Source organism: Macrobrachium rosenbergii, chromosome 56 (genome assembly GCF_040412425.1).
Source record: "Macrobrachium rosenbergii isolate ZJJX-2024 chromosome 56, ASM4041242v1, whole genome shotgun sequence".
NCBI classification, from domain to species: domain Eukaryota; kingdom Metazoa; phylum Arthropoda; class Malacostraca; order Decapoda; family Palaemonidae; genus Macrobrachium; species Macrobrachium rosenbergii.
In genome coordinates this window covers 21,208,160-21,230,410 of record NC_089796.1, presented here as the reverse complement: position 1 = coordinate 21,230,410, position 22,251 = coordinate 21,208,160, and the positions used below count along the sequence as shown (strand labels likewise).

Sequence of the window (22,251 nt, the reverse complement as noted above, 5' to 3'; positions counted from 1 at the left end):
GATCCCACTTGTAGATCGTGATAAACTTGGCCAGATCAATCTCATTCTGCAACAGAGAACAATTTAGTTATGGACAGATAAGGCTGCATTGAAATCTTTAGTTTCCTGACTGATGGTAGGTGCTTTCATGAAGAAAAATCGATCATTGTTCCTGGCAGGACAATTTTGCAGCAGCTCCTCAGGGCACTTTTCTTGGTCACCTGTCACCAGAGATGGGACCCAAGAATTAGCTGCTCTCTTTTCTATGGGCATGCTAAAGAAGAAGGAGTTGTGATACTCCTTCACAACCAAAGGAGTTACCCTTCACAGAGATCCTCTCTTCTCTTTGCCCCATTGGATAAAAGTAGCCTGGTCCTGGACAACAGGAACAGGTGGCTAGAGCTTCAGGAAGAAAGCAACCCATGACCTTCCTAGCGCACTGGCTGCATCAAGAGAGGGATAGTGCACACGTGGAGGAGTTGTGGTCATTGTCTTTCAACACTAGACATTTCCTCCCCATCAACCACGGCTCTTTGAACTCAAGGAGCACAGTCTCGTCCAAGAGTTTCAAGATCGGTCAGTCTGACCCATCATGAATAAATACTGATCAAGACCCAATACCAAGTGAAGATTTGATCCTCTGTCAAGCAAGTGGTGCCAGACTCCTTCATTCTTGAAACAATTGGAAGCCAGATCAGTGGGAACCGTGGGTGAGTGGTAGTACTCAAAGGAGGTTATTCGATCCATTCAAGGAGAGACCTCCTTGGCGCCAAACTCCCATCGTCAAAGCTGTATTCAGAAGGCTGAGAGGGACTTTGGTCCCTTCTCAAAGATGTTAGCAGCTCTTCTTCAAAAGACCTGTGGGGAAGACTTATCATCGGAGGGGTTTTACAACCTCCTGTCATAGTCCCCAAGACATAAGGAGTTTGGAGACCTGTCCTGGATGTAAGCGCTCTGAACTTCTTCATCCCCAAAGGACAAGATGAAGATGAACACTGGCTCTCACTGCGTTTGTCAAGGAACTGGATGGTATCCATCGACATGAGTAATGATCCCCAAATCACTGGGATTCCAGGAAATACCTGAGGTTTGTATTCATGTCAATGGTACCCAGTTTCAGGGTCTGTGCTTTGGGTTGTCCACAGCCTACTTGCCCCTAGCTGTCACAATGGCCTCACCTAATGTACATAAAGCCCCTGTCTTATCAGGACAACAGGCTCCAGCATCTCTCATCATCCCAGAGGTAATTTCTCATGGAGGACCTTGGAAACCCTGGATACTTTGCCAAAAGTCCTCTGCATTCTAATCAATCAAGAGATATCCCACCTTTAGTCCCTGTCTCAGACGATAGTTTATTTAGGGAATGCGACAAGTGAATGCAGTCGTCTCGCCGGAGAAAATCCGTCACTTCTCTAAATCTACAGTCCCTGCTCAGCTCTTTGGATGAGTCTGTTGGGAACTTCTCCTCCCTTATTTTTCAGTTCATTCCATCTTTATCCACCCGCTTATGACTACTGACCTTACAGTGTATATGTAAATGCCAGTTGTGTAGCATGAAGACTATGCCAGACTCTTTTGTATTCCCCATCACATGTACTGATATAAAGGAAGACCTTCAGTTGGCTCAAAAAGGAGATTTCCTTGTTGTAAAATCTCTGTCTGTGTGAAAGGAACATTGTTCTCGGATGCATCTGATCTGGGGTTGGGAGCAAATGTAGGAACTTGATTGGGAGCGCAGGAACGTGGTTTGGACAAGAGAGGAGGTTGTATGATGTCCAGAAGAAATGGAAGGCAATTCACCTGAGATCAGCATTTTGCTTCAAGGACTCACGATGCAGTTGTTATTCACTCAGACAACACATCTGCTCTATGTATATTCACCAACCAGGAGGGGGACACTTTTTCGCTGTGCTAGTAAGAGTCTCCTTTGGGCTCCCAACAACACCCAGATCCTCACCCGCTTGTGTTGGGGCATGTTGAATGCATCCCTTTTTGAGTTGAGCCGGTAAACAGGTTCATCTGGGAGTCAGTTGCTGAGTCCAAAGCTGAGACCTGTGGAAATGATGGGGAAAGCCGATGGTGCCTCTTCAGTGTTCACGTCCAGGAATCATTTTTTCTTGTTCTTTTTTTACCAATTTTTTCATGGAAGGTCCCCAGGACTGGTCCCTGGGCATGTGTCGATGATTCTGGTTGGCCCCTTTGGCCAGGCAAAAGGAATGGTTTCCAGACTTACTAGAGCTTCTGTTAGATCTGGTTCCACGTATTTCCACAGAGGAAAATTTGCAAAGAAAAGCCAACCTCATTTCCAACTCACTTTCATCAAATTTGTCCAGCTCTTGCTCTGGTCAGACTTCAGACTGTCAGTCCTTGCAGGTGCTTCTGTTTTTCAAGAGAGGTTGCCAAATAGCAATTACAGATGTAGACGAAATCTTCTTCCAGAAGCTCTCTGCTGAGTGGGCAGTATTTCGCGAGATGGTGAAAGAGACATTCCATCTCTTCTTCTGAAACATCTAAGGCCCAACTAGCAGATTTTTTTACTCTACCTGAGATCTTCCCTAGGTTTGTTGATGCCCACAATCAAAGGCTACAAATCTATGCTGAATAAAGTGTTCAAGCATAGAGGTTTGGACCCTTCTTCAAACCTTGGAAAAAGGACTCAAGTCATTTGATACCAGAAACTGAAACACACACCCCATAATTCTTGGAACCTGTCAGGTACTCAAGCAAGGTGTTGTCAGGCCCCTTTTGAACTGCTTCACACATCTTCTTTAGGTATGTTATCCAGAAAGACCTAATAGATTTTTATTGCCCTTGTCCCACAGCAAGATGAGTCAGTAAATTGCATACTCTGTATAAACAGATTGGTTTCTCCCATTTAGATGTCAAGATACTCCACTTACTTACAAAGAAAACTAAACCTTTCTTCAATCCATGGTGTAGCGGATTCTCTATTAAGAGTCTTGTAGAATTGGTTGACCTTCATTTCCACCAAGAGAGAATTTTATGCCCAGTGAGAGAATTAAAACCTTAATGTGACAGAACCAAGAAGATCAAATTTTTCTTCTCTGGTGACAGTTAAGAATCAGCATCTTCATTGTGAATGCCCTCTCAAACCAAAGAGATGAATATGATGGAATCTCATCGTTAAAATGTAGATATAGGCCCATGATGTGTGGGCAGAAGCCACATCATTGGCTTTTGACTGGTACTCTCTCTTTCTGCATTATCCAATCGACTTATAGGCATTTCATCAGTTTTCCTAACTGTTTTTATGTGATGGTGAAACAATGTCAGACTACAGTACTGTATGACATGGTCCGTTTCTCCATGGCTGGTGTGGACTAGGAAATGAGGGATAGACCAATACTACTATTTTCCTCAAAACTCCATAGTGGTTTTTTTAAGGTCATTGAGTTATTTACAAAAGAATACACTTGGTCCTGGAGTACCTTCAATCTTTGATTTTAATGGATGGGTAGTGTTTTTTTAATTGGACTTAGGCAAACATGGTTTTTATGGTTGGAGTATTTTGTTTCATGCCCAGGGCAAAAGGGCAATTGTTTTGTTTAGCTTTGCCATGCTACAGGATGATGGCCTGACCAAAAGCACCCACAGGTACTTATTGATGACATTACTGGTCATGTCCCTAACGGAGTCAAGATAGCCTTCCTTTCATGATCAATACAGATATATATGTTGGGAATTCTCTCTCTTTACTAAGAAATCTCTCTCTCTCTAGGCAAAATGAAATATGACATTTGCTCGCAATGCTACACTTTTTATCTAAACCATCAAATGGCATTTCCATTTATAAATAAATTTGAGAAAGCAAAAGAAAATATACGCTTCCACCTCCTGTCAGTTTGGGATTCAGCTATATATGTAATTACTTGGTAAGTTGGTAAGTTACACATATAAAAATGGCATATATAAAAATTACATTTTTATAATAAAATAAGGTTTTATATATACTTACCAAGTAATTACATGATTGGAGCCCTTCCCACCTCCCTGCACATGGACATAGAGCATGAATGAACTGATCTCTTCAGCTATGTTCTACCTATATTTCCCCAGAAGTGGTCGGGCCATTTAACTGCACCAAAACAAAAGAGCGCTACTGTACCACGAATTTAAAATCTAAAGCTGCCGTTAAAGTAGAAACTAATAGTTATATAATTACTTGGTAAGTATATATAAAACCTTATTTTATTATAAAAATGTCATGTTTCTCCTTCCAGTTTGGTCTAGGAATTGTATCCCTAGGTGATTTGAAAACCCAAGAGGACATCAACCGCCTTAGTATACGACAATGTAAGGAGTTATTAGCATTCCATCGTGTTAACCTGTCTGGTGTGAGAGAAAAATCAGAACTCATCAACAAGATTGAAATCTTATGGAAGGACTACCAAGCTTCACGCCAGAGTAAGTAAATTAATTTATCAAGCTGTGAGAATACTTACAGTTCTTGTCATTCTGTAGTATTTTATCTTTTGCACATTGTCAGAATTCCTATTTCCCAGTCCTTATTTTAATCTTTCTCCATTAATTCTAGGCCATTCTACTAAGTGGCATCTTATATTCCGTATCTACCAATTGTCTAATTGCCTTTTCCCGTTCTCATCACACTCAAAACATCATGCCCTTTCTTCTTTTGAATCTCAGACGTTATATTCTTACACCATTTCAGTTCTGTCCTCACAGTCTAGTATGTGCTGAGGAAACAAAAATTTTTCCTTCATAACGCCATCCTTTTCACTATTTGCTCTAATCCATGTTGAGTAACAAAAATATCTCATATTCCACTTAAGCATTGCAGTCCTGAATGTTTCCTCTAACACTGCTCTATTTGACTTGTCTCTACACTGCATCAGCAGCATCCACATTTCATCTTTCTCTTTGTCTCTTTGCAGATTACACCCTTTTTCTTTCTAACCACTGCTGTTATCACATGTTTCTAAAATTAAGTTTTCAGGCCACTCCTTTGATTCTGCTGTTAACTCCAGGTTGTCTGCATGCAGTAGTGCCCAGGGACATTAATTTCCATATTGATTTTTATCATCCTCAGTTACTAGTGACATTCTAGCCACGTATATTATGTTAGATCTTTTGGTACCCTCTCCCTGATAAGTGCCTTTTCAAGATCTACTGTACAACCTTATACCTTTTTGTGTAGTGCTTGTCTTGTGAGAACCACACAAATTATAATGAAGCCGCTAAGTTTCTGTCAGTTATAGATTTTGCTGCTGTATTAGCTGATGAAACAATTTGTTTCTCTTGTTTCTAACAATGCTTCTGTTTTCACAGCAGAACTTTCTGCATTATAGTCAGCAGTTACAATTATTAATAGCACACCATCTTGAAAATTTGTTATTGTCAGTGACTGGAGGATTGCTGCAGAGGCCCCTCGAGACAGTACTAAAATTTCATTTCATATAAGTAATTTACCAAGCAATTATATGGCTGTAATTCTAACTTATGTGACAGCCTTTATTTAAAAAATCACAGTAGCCTTCTTGATAGTTTAGTGTAGGTGACAAGCCCTGCCGACCAATGGGAGTACTGGAAACGATTTGGGAAAAACCCTTCTTTGCCTAATTTAATGGGAGAAGAAAGTTCAAGTCCAGCAAGCAGAGAGAAAGGTATGGAAGAAAGTATAGTAAGGGATACACTGAATGCAATGCATAAGGCCAGAGAAGTGTTGATCAAAAATGAGTCTTGTAATAAAAATAAGAATTGCCCCCAACAAAAATGTCAGAAACATAAATTTGAAGAAGCAGTAATGGGAGACAGAGATTATTCTATAAGAGAGAAATGAAAATGAATGGAGAGGACCTGCTCAGGTAGTGATGTCAAGTAAACAGTAGTGGTTAAACATGTGGATTCTGTAAGAGAAGTAGCAAGAATACATGTTACTAGGATTCAAAGACTATCACCAGAAAGAGAAGATACTTAAAATAGACAAAACACACACTGTGAAGGATGAATCCCTTGCATCAAAGGAAGGGAATATAGATGGGCAGGAAGGAAAGGAGATGGTAATTGGCTGGAGAAGGAATGCAGATATAGAAGACACTATAGAAAGAGATTTGGCAGAAGAAACACTGGAAGATGAAGGGGGAAAGTGAGTTAACAGAAGAAAGTGAGGTAATAGAAGGTGAGTTAATAGAAGAGATACCCAAATTCAGAAAGGGAAATAGTTAGAGCTATAAACAAAAATACAGGACAATTAGAAGAGTGGACTATATTGAGTTGTGCAGGGAAAAGATAAAGCAAATCTTGGACTGATTCGTACAGTGTAGAAGACTCACAGTCAGGCGACAAGGGATGGGTTAACTTAAAGAGATTATAGTCATGTAGAAAAAATTGAAAATAAAGAAGAGGTTTTGCTAGGATTCGAAAATAGAAGTGTAATTGAAGCTAAAGAAAAAGAACTGCAAAGTTGGAGAGAAAACAAGGTATATGAGGAGGTAAATGACATTGGACAAAACGCTATATCTACAAGATGGACAGTAACTGAAAGACAAAGGCGGAAGGATATGTAAGCAAGATTGGTAGCTAGAGGTTTTGAAGAAATGGCTGAATGGAAAAAGATGCTCATGCAATGCTGAAATTTTAAAATTTTTGTTTGACAGTAATAAAACTGAAAGATTGGAATTGTTATAAATGAAGATGTAAAAACTGCATATTTAAAGGCGATGAAATACAACGAATTATATTTAAAAACCACCTAGTGAAGATGGTTGGAGTGGATTATGAAAATTGAAGAAAACTGTTTATGGGCTCAAGGATGCAGCAAAGGCTTGGTATTGTAAGGTGGTAAAAGTGGTGGAGGAGCTTAAAGGTGAGAGGCGTAGATTAGAACCTAATATATTCTTTTGGAGAAAAGACAATAAATTATATGAACAATATTTTTATGTACGTGATGATTTTTGCTATAGAGGAACTGAAGGATTTTTAAAGGAAGCAATTTGGTAAATTGAAGGGGAAATTGAAGTAGGGAGACCAAGGAAGTAAAGTTTCAAGTACAGGCGGTCTCGGTTTACAACGGGTCGACTTACAACGTTCGAGGTTACGGCGCTAAATATATTCATCAGAAATTATTTCATGGTTTTATGACATGTTCGGGGGTTATGGCGATCGTATGCCATCCAACGGAAGAAATATGGCTCCAAAATGGCAGAATAATAAAAATTTGGAGTTTTTTTTATGAAAAACTCAATAAAAATGCAGTTTACATCGTTTTCAGTACACCCCAAGCATTAAAAGTAAGGTTTTCTTAGGATTTTTGACGAATTTCAACGATTTTTCAGTTTACGATGATTTTCGGTTTACAACGCGGTGTAAGAACGGAACCCACGTCTTAAACCGGGGACTGCCTGTATATAGGAGTAATAATGGAGCATAAGGAAAATGGAATTTGTCTTAATCAGTGGCAGTATATAAATTCTGTAAGAGAACCAGAAGCCAGAAGATTTACAGGTAATAGAGTATTAGGACAAAAGGAGTTAACAGAATATAGATCAGTGGTAGGACAGTTGAATTGGGTATCGCTACATACCATGCCAGAAATATCATATGATGTTTGTGAATTAAGTAAAGCTTTTAAAGAAGGAACGACTCAAGATATGAGAAAGCTGATTAAAATAGTGAGAAAAACTAGGAGCATAATGGGAGAAGTGATAATAAGTGAGTTAGATGAAGAAAAGATTTATTGGGAAGCCTGTGCAGATGCTTCATTCGGGAATATTGAAGATGATCATATTCAATTAGGTTATGTGATATCATTGACAGATGCAAGAGGAGATGTCCCCATATGATGGAAATCCAGAAAATCAGAAGAGTAGCAAAGTCCACTATTGAAGCAGAAGCTCTGAGTGTGGGAGGCCAGAAGGATTGATATATTTCAACATTTGCAGGAAGAGATAGTAGGAGGAGAAATTAGAAGCACTGGTGAAAACTGGAGTAAACCCCTAATGACTGGAATAAAATCAAGTACTGGGTAAGTGGTAGTAAGAGATTAAACTGATATTGCACAGAGAAACAATAGAATCTGGAGAAATAAGTGAGGTGAGATGGATAAAAGGAAAGTATCAAATAGCTGATGTATTCACCAAAGCTGGAGTTCAAGGGGAAAGCATTAGGAATTATGTAGAGGGTAAAGAATTGGAGAATAATGGAGATTAGAGGGAATTAGGAGAAGAGGAGGCTGGAGGGGAGGGAGAAGGAGATAAGTGTGATTGTATGTTAGTTTTAGAAGATAGTCATTATTTTATTTTTTCTGCATTTGTGAAATGGTATGGGCATTACAAAATGTATAAAAAAAGCACGTTTAATTTTATAAGACTTTTTATAGCAAAGCATTCTTTGTGTTTAAAAAGTATGTTCCTGTTGTGACATCATAGGAAGTGACGTTATAGGACAGAAGTGGCGGGAGGGAGAAAAATGTAAACAAACGCGGGCAGGAGAGTTGAAACAAATGGTGGTAGGTAGACTGAGCTCTCTGAAGGGTTAGGGTCGAAAAAAGCCCAGGTTGTAAGTCTGTTTTTGTGGTTTTGTTGTTGTAAGCTGGATTGCATGGTGAAAGAAGAACAACGTGAACAGGTGAGTGGAGCGCATAATTGAATAATTTTCGGACAGGTTAGGAAGGAAAATTTTCAGAAACAGTGTTTGAAATTGCAGTACCTTTTGGCCATTATCAGTGGCCTTAAAGTAGGGTGTCAGATTTTTGGGAGCCAGGGGGTACGGTGTACCTGGGGTGCCCACCAGTCTCAGTGGATGGGTTGTGGGATGGGTGTTTTCAGTGAAGGTGAACGTGTTGTCTGGTTGTTTTTATTGTGGTACGGCGCCCAGGGCAAGGGCACTTATTAATGCTTTGCTAGCCATCGGACATATCCTTCACTGCAAAGCAACCACCTAAGTAGAGGCGCTCCACGACTATACTGCCACACCACTACAGGTTAACCCTTAAACTTCGAGCACTCTATTTACAAAAATCTCCCGTATGCGTTCGGTGAGTTAGCGCCAAAAGGAAAAAAGTTTTTTCAAAAATCTGTTAACGCTTAGTTTTTAAGATTAAGAGTTCATTTTGGCTCCTTTTTTGTCCATTGCCTGAAGTTTAGTATGCAACCATCAGAAATGAAAAAATATCATTATCATATATAAATATTGGAATATATGACAGCGCAGAAAAAACTCATATAATTGTATACAAATCGCGCTGTAAGCACAACGGTTAAAGCTAATGAGTTAATTTTTTTAGTTGTATTGTAACTAAATTACGATGAATTTGGTATATAACAAATTGTAAAACAATCAAAGCAACACAGAGAAAAATATTATCACAAAATAATGCATGAATCGTAATCTGGGACGAAAAAATGTTTTTTCAAAAATTCACCATAAATCGAAATATTGTGCTAGAGACTTCCTGTTTGTTGAAAAATTAAGCTATTGATTGAATATTACTAGACTGTAAGTGTTTTAGCTTTAATTGCAGTTTACGACCATTCGTCGAGTTAAAGTTGACCAAAAGTCAAATTTTTCTATTTATCGTGATTTATATGAAAATATTTCAAAACTGATAAAGCACAACCATGAGGTTATTTTCTGTTGTATTGTACATGAAATTGCACATTTTCATATATAAAACTTTATGTAACGACTAATATAAAACGGTGAAATATTACGACAACGACAAAAGAATTTCTGAGATGTTAAATGGTTGCCATCACAAGAGACGTAAGGAAAATGTTTTTTCAAAAATTCTCCATGAATCGAAATATTGTGCTAGAGACTTCCAATTTATTGCAAAATGAAGGTAAACGATTGAATATTACTATTGAATATTACTAGAATGTAAGAGTTTTAGCACAATTGCATTTTTTACCATTTCGTCGAAAGTTAGCTGACCGGCGTTGAAATTTTGGCAGTTATCGTGATTTATGTGAAAATATTTCAAAACTGATAAAAGCTACAACCATGAGCTATCTTCTGTTGTATTCTACATGAAATTGTGCACATTTTCATATATAAAAGTTTGTAACGACTAATGTAAAACGATGCAAACATTACGACAACATGACGAAAAGAATTTCTGAGATGTTAGGCCGAGTTATCACACAGACGAAAGGAAGGATTTTTTTTTCAGAAATTCACCATAAAATTGAAATATTGGTTATGAAAGACTTCCAGCTGTTGCAAAATGAAGGTACATGATTGAATATTACTAGAATCTTAGGATTTTAGCTATAATTGCGTTTTTTACCATTTCTAGGTCGAGTTAAAGTTGACCGGTTGAAATTTTGGCAGTTATTGTGATTTATATGAAAATATTTCAAACTGATAAAAGCTACAACCATGAGTTATTTTCTGTTGTATTCTACATGAAATTGCACACATTTCCATATACTGTATAAAACTTATGTAACGACTAATATAAAACAATTGCAAAACATTACGACAACGTGTGAAAAGAATTTCTGGCGCTGGCGTGGAAAAGTTTTTCAAAATTCACCATAAATCTGAAATATTGTGCTAGAGACTTCCAATTGGTTGCAAATGAAGGTAAATGATTAAATATTACCAGAATGTAAGAGTTTTAGCTACACAATTGCGTTTTTTTACCATTTACGATTAAAGTCAAAGTTGACCCGAAGGTTGAAATTTTGGCAGTTATCATGATTTATATGAAAAAATATTTCAAAACTGATAAAAGCTACAACCATGAGCTATCTTCTTGTTGTATTCTACATGAAATTGCATTTTCATATATAAAAGTTTGTAACGACTAATGTAAACGATGCAAACATTGCGACAACATGACAAAAGAATTTCTGAGATGTTCGGCGGTGCACGCAGACGAGCGTGAAAAAGTTTTTTTTTTTTTTTTTTTCCAGAAATTCACCATAAATCAAAATATTGTGCTGAGACTTCAGTTTATTGCAAAATGAAGGTACATGATTGAATATTACTAGAATGTAAGAGTTTTTAGCTTATAATTGGGTTTTACCATTTCGTCGAAAGTTAAAAACCGAAGGTTGAAATTTTGCAGTTATTATGATTTATATGAAAATATTTCAAAACTGATAAAGCTAAAACCATGAGTTATTTCTGTTGTATTCTACATGAAATTGCACACATTTCCATATACTGTATAAAACTTATGTAACGACTAATATAAAACAATTGCAACATTACGACAACGTGAAAGAATTTCTGGCACGATCGTAAGGAAAAAAGTTTTTTTCAAAAATTCACCATAAATCGAAATATTGTTAAGACTTCCAATTGGTTGCAAAATGAAGGTAAATGATTGAATATTACTAGAATGTAAGAGTTTTAGCTACAATTGCGTTTACCATTTTCCGGTCGAAATCAAAGTTGACCAAAGGCGTTGAAATTTTTAGCAGTTATCATGATTTATATGAAAATATTTCAAAACTGAAAAAGCTACAACCATGAGTTATTTTCTGTTGTATTGTACATGAAATTGCGCACATTTTCATATATAAAACTTTATGTAACGGGCTAATATAGAACAGTGCAAAATTAAACAAAATGACGAAAGAATTTCTGAAATTTCGGCCGAAGTTACATGGGCGTAAGAAAAGTTTTTTTTAAAATTCACCATAAATCGAAATATTGTGCTAGAGACTTCCAATTTGTTGCAAATGAAGGTACATGATTGAATATTACTAGAATGTAAGATTTTTAGCTTAAATTGCATTTTTCGACCATTTCGTCGAAATGATGACGAAGGTTGAAATTTTTGTAGTCAACGTTTGCACGCCCACTTAGCACCCAACAGACAATTTTAGTCGACGTATGATACGTCCAGTAGGCGTTTAAGGGTTAAGATGAGCACCAACCAAAGGCAGTACTGTTATTACCTGCAGTAGCTCTTACCAAATAAAGAAATGACAAGCACTGTCTTCAGTGCTAGCAACCTTTCTATTTTAAAGTCATTACCATAACTTAATGTTTTGGAGTAGAATATGTCCATGCATCCCACCTCCTGTCAATGTGGGATTCAGCTATGGGTAATTCTATATGTTAGCTCCGGGCCTGTCTTTACCTTTTCAACTGGTTTTTTCTACACTATTAGGGGTTCTGATACAGGCGGTGCATCTGTTTGTTGTCGGCCAAATGGAATGTCCCTTCGCCCTGTTTAGTACTGGCCCCGGTGGGGGGGAGCCTGTTTGGGTACCCATACTTTAATAAGTTATTGCACATGCCGGACGGGATATGAACCGTTCGAAACAGACTTACCCGTGCTCTGTCTTGTGAAGATCACATATGGAAACCCCTTGTTGGATGGACTTCAGGGGTTAATTACAGGTTAATTACACTCAAGCACCAGAAGTTAAAGGTAAATTCATAATTAGCAACCAAAAAACTGTAGAAAAAGTTAAGTTAGAAGGCAGTCGCCGCTGCGGAGCTACTATATAGTTCTACACAGCTAAGTTATTTATATGAAGATGTTATTTTCATAATCGAATAAAGTTTCATATATACTTACCAAGTAATTATGGATTGGAGCCTGCCTTCCACCCCTTTCATGGACATAAGGGCAGAAACAGAATGAGGTTTTCTGCTAAGTCATTTCCAGTACTCCTGTTGGTAGGGGGAAGGGCTTGTCACCTACACTAAACTATCAAAGTGCTACCCCGATTTTTTAAATAAAGGCTGCCGCGCGAGTTGGGACTATACCTATGTACATTAATTGCTTGGTAAAAGTATTCTCGATTTATGTATACACACAGGCTTTAAGGGAAATGAAGGTGCTGATAAAACTTCCAAAGCTGCAAGGAATGCTCTGATTCCCTTCTTTTCTACTGTATTCCCGTTGCCACCTCATCCATATACCTTTTCATCTTCCTTCTCCCCCTGTCCTTGCTCATGATATTTTTTTATCTTTAAAATTCATCATCCACAATAAAGGATAAGCATTATGGAATACTGAACTTAAGTTAAAGTAAGTCAGACTGATGGAATGTGACGTTACCTTCAGAAAGAATACTATACCAAAATACAGTATTTTTATCTTGTCTTTGTATAGGTTACACATTTACCTATTGTATAGGTTACGCTTTTTACCTAGGGATATTTGGTGATTGACACTCTACCCGGTTCCAGAATCCAGTCACCTCTAAAAATGATTTTCCAGTTTGTAACCAGCAAGAAATGATTCTTGGAAACAAATCTCTTGAGGAAACATTAAATTTTTAAGATTTGCAATTAATTATTGTACTAAATCATTTATAAAGAAAATTTTGTGCCAGCCCTGTGAGAGTTAAGAATGGCTACAGTGTTTAATAACAATATTAATATTAGTGATATGTTTTTGCCTCATTTTGAAGATTACCTTTAAGGTTTATTTTCTTGCCATTTAGCCAAAACTGACAGTTGTTTATTTTGAAGATGATTTCATAACTTAATGCAGCACTTTTTTCCATACTTTCATAGCATATACCAGCAATTGTAATCCACTGTTGTACAGTACCATGGTAATGCTTTCTTCCAGGTCTTTCGGTATCCAGGGGTCTGTCCATCTCCAAAATTAATTGTTCTTGAGCCACTTGTAATATACTGTATGTTAGTGTTCCATAAGTGCTGTTTTAACCTTTCAGATATATTGGCCCCTTAGTCATATGAAGCTGAAATTCTTATTTTTCACTTCATGCATTACATTCTCAAAGTAATGTTTTCATCGTTCCATTCTTTTTTTATCTTAAAGTAATTTATGAAGGTACTGGATGTAATTTTTTTTTTCTCTTGAAGGTAATTGTTATGTCCATGGAAAAATTTTTATTTTTATTGCAAGTTTTGAGCATTCAAACATGGAAATCCATAGTTTTCCTCTTGCAAGATGTTTTCTTATTGCAGTTTCTTTCTGCATTGTAAGTAGAGTTAAACCCTCTATTCAGCATCCCTTTAGTACCGAGCTGCATTGCTTTCTACATTTTATTTTGTGAGTCTTTCACCTTTTAGTTTTTTGTAAAAGAAAACTACAGGCGGTCCCCGGTTTACGACGGGGGTTCCGTTCTTGTGCCGCGTCGTAACCCGAAAATCGTTGTAAACCGGAAAATCGTCGAAAATCGTCAAAAATCATAAGAAAACCTTACTTTTAATGCTCTGGGTGCATTGAAAACGACGTAAACTGCATTATTATTGAGTTTTACATCAAAAAAACCTTCAAATTATGATTATTCTGCCATTTTGGGGCCAAATTTCTTCAGTCGGATCGGGCGACTGGCGGCGTCAGAACCCCGAACATGTGCGAAGCCGGGAAATAATTTCTGATGAATATATTTGAAAAGCGTCGTAACCTCGGAACGCTCGTAGTCGGAACCGGCTGCAAAACCGGGGACTGCCTGTATTGAGATGGCCATTTGTTTGTCCATCCGCTCTTTTTCTGTCCACCCTCAGATCTTAAAGTCTACTTAGGCTAGAGGGCTGCAAATTGGTATGTTGATCATCCATCCTCCAATCATCAAACATCAAATTGCAGCCCTCTAGCCTCAGTAGTTTTGCTTTATTTTAGGTATATTTAGCCATGATCCTGCATCTGGCAAAGCTGTAGGTGCCAACAACACAGGCCACCACTGGGCCAAGGCTAAAAGTTTCATGGGCCCCAGCTGAGAGTTTCGTACAGCAATACATGCTGTGCATAAAACTCGATTTTGCCAAAGAAACTTCGGTGCATTTTTTACTTATTTTGATCTAGCTGTAAAACTAATTTTCTGGCTTCAATTTTCTTTCCTCATTTAAGAATCTTCAATATACTTTATCAGATTTGTATAAATTACTTTTATTTGTTGGCTTTTTATTTATTTTTTTCATATGGAGATGGGTTGGGTAGTCAAAAGCTGTCGCTGAACTGTCCAATTGGTTAGTCTATTTTAGTACAATACATTTGGCTGGATGTTGCCTGAGGAATGGCCACAGTAAGGGAGTAGAGCAATCACATTTCTATGTAGTAGCAATCTTAGTGAAATAACAATCTTATTTCACTAATCATTAAGGCAAACTTAATGAGATAACCATGTAATAGACATAAAGGCTGGGCAATAAGCTGGAATTACAATTGAGTCCTGACAGAAATTTGGGAACTCATAAAAAAAGATAATTCCATATGTATTCCTCTATGCAGAGGATACATGAGAGTAAGAAAATGAGTTCCATTGGAAGAATTTTAAAGCCATCTTCTGAGATGTTATTTGAGAGGAATTGGTTTTGTTTTAATTCAACAAAATTGCATAGTAAAAAATTGAATTGCGTGTTTTCATGTCCTTGTCAAACTGTTACATGAGAGTGCTACTAGTTAAGAGAAGAATTTGAGACCCTAGTATCATCAGCATGGGATTGCTGGAGGTTAACGTCGGGAGAGCTTTGTAAGGCCCACTTGATAGCAGATTTGAGAATTAGATTTCAGGTGGCCTTTGGTGAAAGAAAGAAGCACCATTTGCTATGGGGTATGACAGTAGGTACTGCCTTGGTAACAGTCAGATAGGAGCTTACCCAAAAGAAGTAAACCAGTTTTCAGTTTGCCAGCAGTACTTGGAAGAAGATTCCGAATAGACTTTGCTTTGCGAAAGCCATGCCAGTGATTTTCCCCACAAATAAATTGGTGTTTAATTATTCACTATTAGTGGTTTTTCACCAGGTTTCCTTGTATGACATTATCTATTGAGTTAGTTCTCTCACTTATCTCTCTTACCCAGTTACCCAAATTACCCAAGTCTTAAAAGTCTTTGTCTTAATTTTCCATCTTGCAAACACTCCGTTTGTTACTTTATTTATTATGCAGTCATTTGAAGGCACTTAGTCATGAAGTAAGAAATTGGGAATGGATTTATTTTACTTACTTTAGCAAAGCAAAAGTAAAAAGAACACTACTGTAGTTGGAAAGATTGGAACAAAGTAAAACATGGAAATATATGTAAATTAAGTCTACAGTGTTAGCTCTTTACAGTAGTGCTCTACAAATTGTACATCGTTGTGTTTATATAAAAGTAAGTCATTTTATAGTAGACTCTTGATTGAAAAATAATAATGAAACAACAGTCAATTTTCCAAATGACTTTGAAAGAAGAGGATAATGATAGATGATGAGAAAATAATTTTCCAGTTTAACAGCATGATATCTTAATAGAAGGAACTTACATCAAAGTTTGTAAATTTAAGTGTTGATGTAGCTTTAAGAATAGATCCATCAGTGTAAAAAGAGATTTTGAAAGGACCAGGAAAAAACATTCTAAGCAACCAAGTTGCCATTAATTCAAGTATTTTATAGTATTGTGGTCTAGCTAAGAAATATTGATTTAGAAATCAGGAACCAGTGTCCAACATGATTAATGGTACTTTAATGTAGCATTGCATAATGTGTTGGGTATTGTATGTTATAGCTTTGTTCTTTTTCAGATGTGGATGCCCTTCCTGAAGAATTGGTGTGCAAAATCTGCATGGACAGCGTCATTGATTGTGTACTTCTTGAATGTGGCCACATGGTAGCATGCACACAGTGTGGAAAACAGATGGCAGAGTGTCCAGTTTGCCGCCAGTTTGTAGTCCGTGTTGTGCGTACATTCAGGGCTTAATGGTTGGGCAAATAATAGTTAATTATTGTTCATTGTGGCCTTAGATGTTGATTTTATTACAATGTCCTAATTAATACTGTATTAATGTTAAGGTGCAGCCAGTTTATACAGTAGTTACAAGGAAATTAAATTACCTTATATAATAGTCTAGATCAGTTGTTTTGATATTTTACGTTGACTTCATATTTAACTTAAAACTTTAAAATCCATGGAAATTACAAGTGTGTCAAAAGTTCATAGTTTTTGTGTTGACATCAGTAATGTGTTTTTTTTTAATTAGTGCTCGAGTGATTACATGCTGTGTTTATAACAAACGGACAACTTTTAGTTTCTTCTGAACATCCCTATCACCTATTATTGTATAAACTCATGTTTGTTACTGCATCAGTGCTGTATTGTTAGTAAGTGATTGCTGCTACATTAACAGGTGTCAAAGTATCAAGCCTGCAGTTCTGTTGCATAATCATTACTGTACATGTATTTAGAACTCTTGAGGATTCTGCCTAACAACATCCTTTGCAGCGGAGATATGTAAGTATCCTTTATTTCTTGATTTTTGTTTGTATGTTCTCTTTGTCTTTAGTCATAATATTTATAGGTTATTAATATCAAGTTTTGGAACTTATCAAAGAATTATTGTCAGCCTTCATAATTTGATTCACCAAGCATAAAATTTTTAAACCGTATCAGTCTTGCTATGACTCATTGGCTTGGTTAAACTAGCTAATAAAAATATGTAATAGCTGTATTTATGTTTTCGTATTGAAAGCCATTAGTTGGAGGCAAGAGGTGCTGAAATATATGAAACAGATTTCCACTATTGAAATGGATGACCCTTTCTGTCACTTCTTGACCCTTTAAGATATTTTTTCATTATCACAGACAAAGTAATGTTATTTCATAGGTGTAACGTACTGTACATGTACTAGCAAAGCGATAATTGGTATTTGTCGATGTTATGAGAACCCCTTTAGTGCTGTCTGATGTTGAATTGAAGAAAAGTGATTATTCTCTCTCTCTCTCTCTCTCTCTCTCTCTCTCTCTCTCTCTCTCTCTCTCTCTCTCTCTCTCTCTCTCTCTCTCTCTCTCTCATTTGTAAAAGAAAGGGTATGAAGCCTATTTATAGAAGAGCCTTCGTACTTTATTTTTATTACATATTGTTAACCAGACCCTAGAATCTGAATCCACATGAATCAGATACCGCAGATTTATGGGTGAATATTTTGTGTACATTTTTTCATAATATGAAATTGGTAAAAATAGAAAATTCTTGACAAAAACAGTAGCTAAGAATTTCATATGCTGTAATGGCCCATATACTTTATAATCTGATCTGATGTTGGTAGAATGATCATTAGTAAAATTCTTTCACAGGTTTTTATCACTGCTTTGTCATTTGTGATCACAGGTGTGTAGACAATAACTTTTATGGACATATAATTTTTGAAAAAAGAGTTACAACTCTTCTTGGTTACTTCCTCCTCACCACAGTTGACAGCTGTATTGTTCCTCCTTTTTTTCTTGTTTTTTCAACCCATTTCTTATGCAATGCAGTTTTTACTTTATTTTATTTTTTAATTCAAATCTTTCCATGAAACCAGAAAGGATTCTCATCCTTTTTCAAGGACTCAGACCTACAGTACAGTCATCCTTGATGTGGAATGTTGGCATGTTGAAATTTGAAATTTCTGCATTCTTGATGTGGAATGTTGTCATGTTGAAAGTTGAAGTTTCTGCAGTATTGCTATTATTTTTCATCTCTGGTATAGTGAAAAATATTTGTTGGATTTATTACTCACTCGCCCTGAGATAAAGCTTACAAAAGTTCATGACAATAGCCAGTAAAGTTTACAAAACATCATGACAATAGCCAGATTCCAAGGGGTTTTCCTGAAGCATTAAATTTATTACCTTTCCTGGGTTGGGGAGACTTTAATTCGGGAGAAATTTCCCTCTTTATTTTAATGGAAGTATTATTATTATTATATTATTATTATTTAGTAGATTAGATCTATTCATATGGAACAATCCCACAGGGACCACTGACTTGAAATTCAAGCTTCCAAAGAATACGGTATTCACTAGGACGAAGTAAGAGGAAGTAAAGGGAAATATAGAAAGAAGAGATGTGGGATGGTTCTTTTAGCAATTTCAGTTCAACTGCTCTGTTGTAGACGTCACATAACAGTTATTTTTGTGGATGTGTAATGCTTACTCTTATGGTACTTTTGAAGTAACTTTTGACCTTTTGGACCTTGAGAAGTTATACCTTGTTAAGATTTATCAAAGCAATTTGGGGTGAAAAACTACTGACAAAGTAGAATTGTCATGTTCTTTTCTTTTGGTTGTAACTTCAAATTGGTATTTTGTGATGAAGTTTATCGTGGAGGGTTAAATTAGTCATACTCCTCACATGCATTTATGTTTTATGCTGTCATTGTTCAGAGCAAAAACTGTCCTTTTTGTCAACATTATTTTTAATTGAAATTAAAAGAACTCTCCAGTGTGTGGATCTGTTAAACTGTCCGTCTTGCTGGGCTTTTAATGTGGACGTTTTATATCGACTGCTGCATAGGTTTTTCAGTAATTATTTTTTGTAATTTCACTTTGAATAATGTTGACCAAGTACAATAAGTTAATTATGTGGTCTGGCAGTGGTGTCATTAATACAAGTGTTTATAGTAACAATGTTGTCAGTGTGCTTCTTTCATGTGGGCTGCTATAAAAAGCTTCATATGAAAGATGGGAATTTGGCTCTTGTCAAATTTTTGTTAGTTTTAATATTTAAAGTGATTTAATGTAACATATTTTAACTGTTATTTAGAACTTACAAATGCTTAACATTTGTTGGCTCTCCATTTGGTTTTGTACCCAAGCTAATTATCTAATACAGGTATACAGTTTCCATATTTATTTTAGCATTTTTTAAAAATATCTTTTTAAATATATAAAAAAACGAGGTTCTAAGCCAAAGCAATTGGGTTAACCTTTTTTCATGTTAAATTTGTAAATAGTTACAAGTAACACTTGCTATACAATTGATCTATAAAACTTATTGCATGACTGAGTGAAAAGTTCCCTCACCCAAGATCAATCCAATCACCTGACTGCTTTTGCAGTCACAGCCAATTTTTTTTTTTTCCAGAATCATGCTGTACAGTACCCCAAGTTTAAATTTGTATGCCATGAATTTAGAGTGTACTTCAGAATATTTTGTATGCCAGCAGTATGTGCTTTTTATTCTCTCTATCTCTCTCAATTTGTTGTTTTATCTCTTTAATTACTTTAGAAAGAGCACGCTGTACTTTAATGCCATTGTTTTAATCTGGAAATGTTGGGGGTGGGGGCCGGGATGCAGGTGCAATTCGGAAGAATGAAGAGAGAGAGTGAGGTACTTGTCTAAAATTTCACATGGCCTTACACGGACCATAACCTTGCTTATTATAGTGAAGGCTCAGGGCATTGAGATATAAATATATCTTCAGAATGATTTATTTATGGATTATTATCTACCCTGTACATAGGCACTTTTGTAGTAGACTTAACTACCAAAGAGAAAAAGTGAAGTTTTGCTAAGCAAAGATGATGATTTAGCAGAATTTAAGTTGGTATTCAGTACAATAATTAGCTTGGGATTTTACACTGGAAGATTTGAGGAGGATTTTCATATATCACTGGAGTGTTTGTTTTTATTTTATAAGTTTGTCGTGAGAACCACAAAATAAAAATTTAAAATATTTTAAATGACTAATTTGCCAAAGGACCCCTTCCTACACACCCCAAGGGATGAGTCATGGGTTGAAGAAGCAGGAAAATTGTAATGTCAATTCTCAATGCAAATTAAAAAAAATTTTATCACTTTATCATATATTTGTGTTTTCTTTAAGCAAGAAATGTGCAGTTTATGTAGCCAAATTAGGATCTCTCTCATAAAGTCTCCATTACCAGTTTGAGCACAGATTTTTTTGAGCCAATAAAAATAAACAGCATCTCTCTCTCTCTCTCTCTCTCTCTCTCTCCTCTCTCTCTCTCTCTCTCTCTTATAAAGTCTCCATTACCAGTTTGAGCTTACAGATTTTTTGAGCCAATAAAAATAAACAGCTCTCTCTCTCTCTCTCTCTCTCTCTCTCTCTCTCTCTCTCTCTCTCTCTCTCTCTCTCTCTCTCTCTCTCTCTCTCTCATAAAGTCTCCATTACCAGTTTGAGCTTACAGATTTTTTGAGCCAATAAAAATAAACAGCACCTCCCCTGGCCTAAAGTATGTGTCTGTATGCTGTATGCACTTGAACTGCCGAGCCAAAAATTATACATTAACTCATGAATATCAGAAACAATATACATTAGATTATATAAGATGCAGAGGCCCACATTACTCAGTCTGTGGAGACTGAAACAGATCTTTCTCTGTTGCAGGACTTGCTCCAGTATCATAAAATGAAACATACCAGTTTTCTTAGCAAGTAATGCATCTGTCTTTGGAGCAGAATTATCTGAAATATGGTGAGCAGTCAAGATTATTAGAAACACAATTATAGAAATATGTAATTTTAAGTGACCAGAATTGCTTTATAAATCATTCAAAGTAAATGTCCTGAAAATACTGTGTTCCGAAGACTAAGCTTTCGTTCCACAAATTTCATGAAGCCAGTGTAAAGGTTTAAATATATGGGGTCTTTGCAGATATGGGCATTAAAGATAGGGAAGATACTGATAAAGCAGTTCCCTGAGACTATATCAAATATACCTATTCTTGTCAGTGATCTGTTTCTGTCTCTAAAACTTACCATCCTCATTAAGTTGCAGGAAATGGAGAATATTGACTCTCAAGAATAAGAGATTAAAACAGATAAAACCAATTGTTGGTTTGCAATATTTTTTATTCCAAAATAAAATACCACATATACGTAATTTATCCCGTCTTCAAATTGATTATGCCTCTTACCCTTAGGTATTTGTTGACTAATCCACATGGCCCAGTATCTGAATGCAGAGAACATAGAACAACACAGTAAAGTAAAACATATCTAAAATGATTGTCCAACTTTTAAAACAGTTATCAGATATTGGAAGGAAATCCTTGAAAAAGTTTTGTCAATCTTCAACATTCATTTAATCCAATGATTAATTTTTTAAGTTGTATTATATAAGATAACTATGGTAAATGACTGGTCTAGTTGATTTCTGACAATGCCAGATGCTTTTTTGATGGTAGCTTTTTCAGCATACAATAAACTGAGAACATGAAATCTCCCTAGCTCTGACCCCTAAGTTACTTTTGCATTGTAATTGGCATTTAAAGGCAGAAGTAGCCAATCTTCTTTGTTGGCTTTCTAATCAACATTGGAGAAACACAGAATTAGCTGGCCCTCCCTCCCACCCCAATGCATGTCTAACAGATTTTTGCTGTTTTACCTTAGCTTTTGATTTAAATCTTAAACTTCATTATGTAATTTTGTTTGGTTTCCTCTATATACGAGGCATAATTACTTACTACAGTGTCTCTCTTGGTGAGCATGTAATCATGCAATCATTTCTTGAGTTTTTCTTATCTTCTGTTCTTTTGATTTCAGTGTCTTAAAGTAGTTTTGTATACTTTTTAAACAAAACTTCTGTAAGAAATTGAAATTACCTTTTCGATACCAGTGTTTATTGCCTCTCTCTATGTTTAAAGT

At 36.3% G+C, this 22,251-nt stretch overlaps 1 protein-coding gene across 1 annotated transcript in view; it reads left to right on the top strand.

Moving 5' to 3' along the window:
- The window catches only part of LOC136836115 (E3 ubiquitin-protein ligase RNF34-like), a 99,235-nt gene extending 80,595 nt beyond the window's left edge, over positions 1 to 18,640 (top strand). Inside the window, exons 6-7 of the mRNA XM_067100106.1 lie at positions 4,221 to 4,404; positions 16,405 to 18,640. Of these exons, the coding sequence (XP_066956207.1) occupies positions 4,221 to 4,404; positions 16,405 to 16,580 (360 nt within the window). The 3' untranslated portion in view covers positions 16,581 to 18,640. The remainder of the gene's footprint in view (positions 1 to 4,220; positions 4,405 to 16,404) is intronic.
- The last annotated feature ends 3,611 nt before the right edge of the window (positions 18,641 to 22,251 follow it).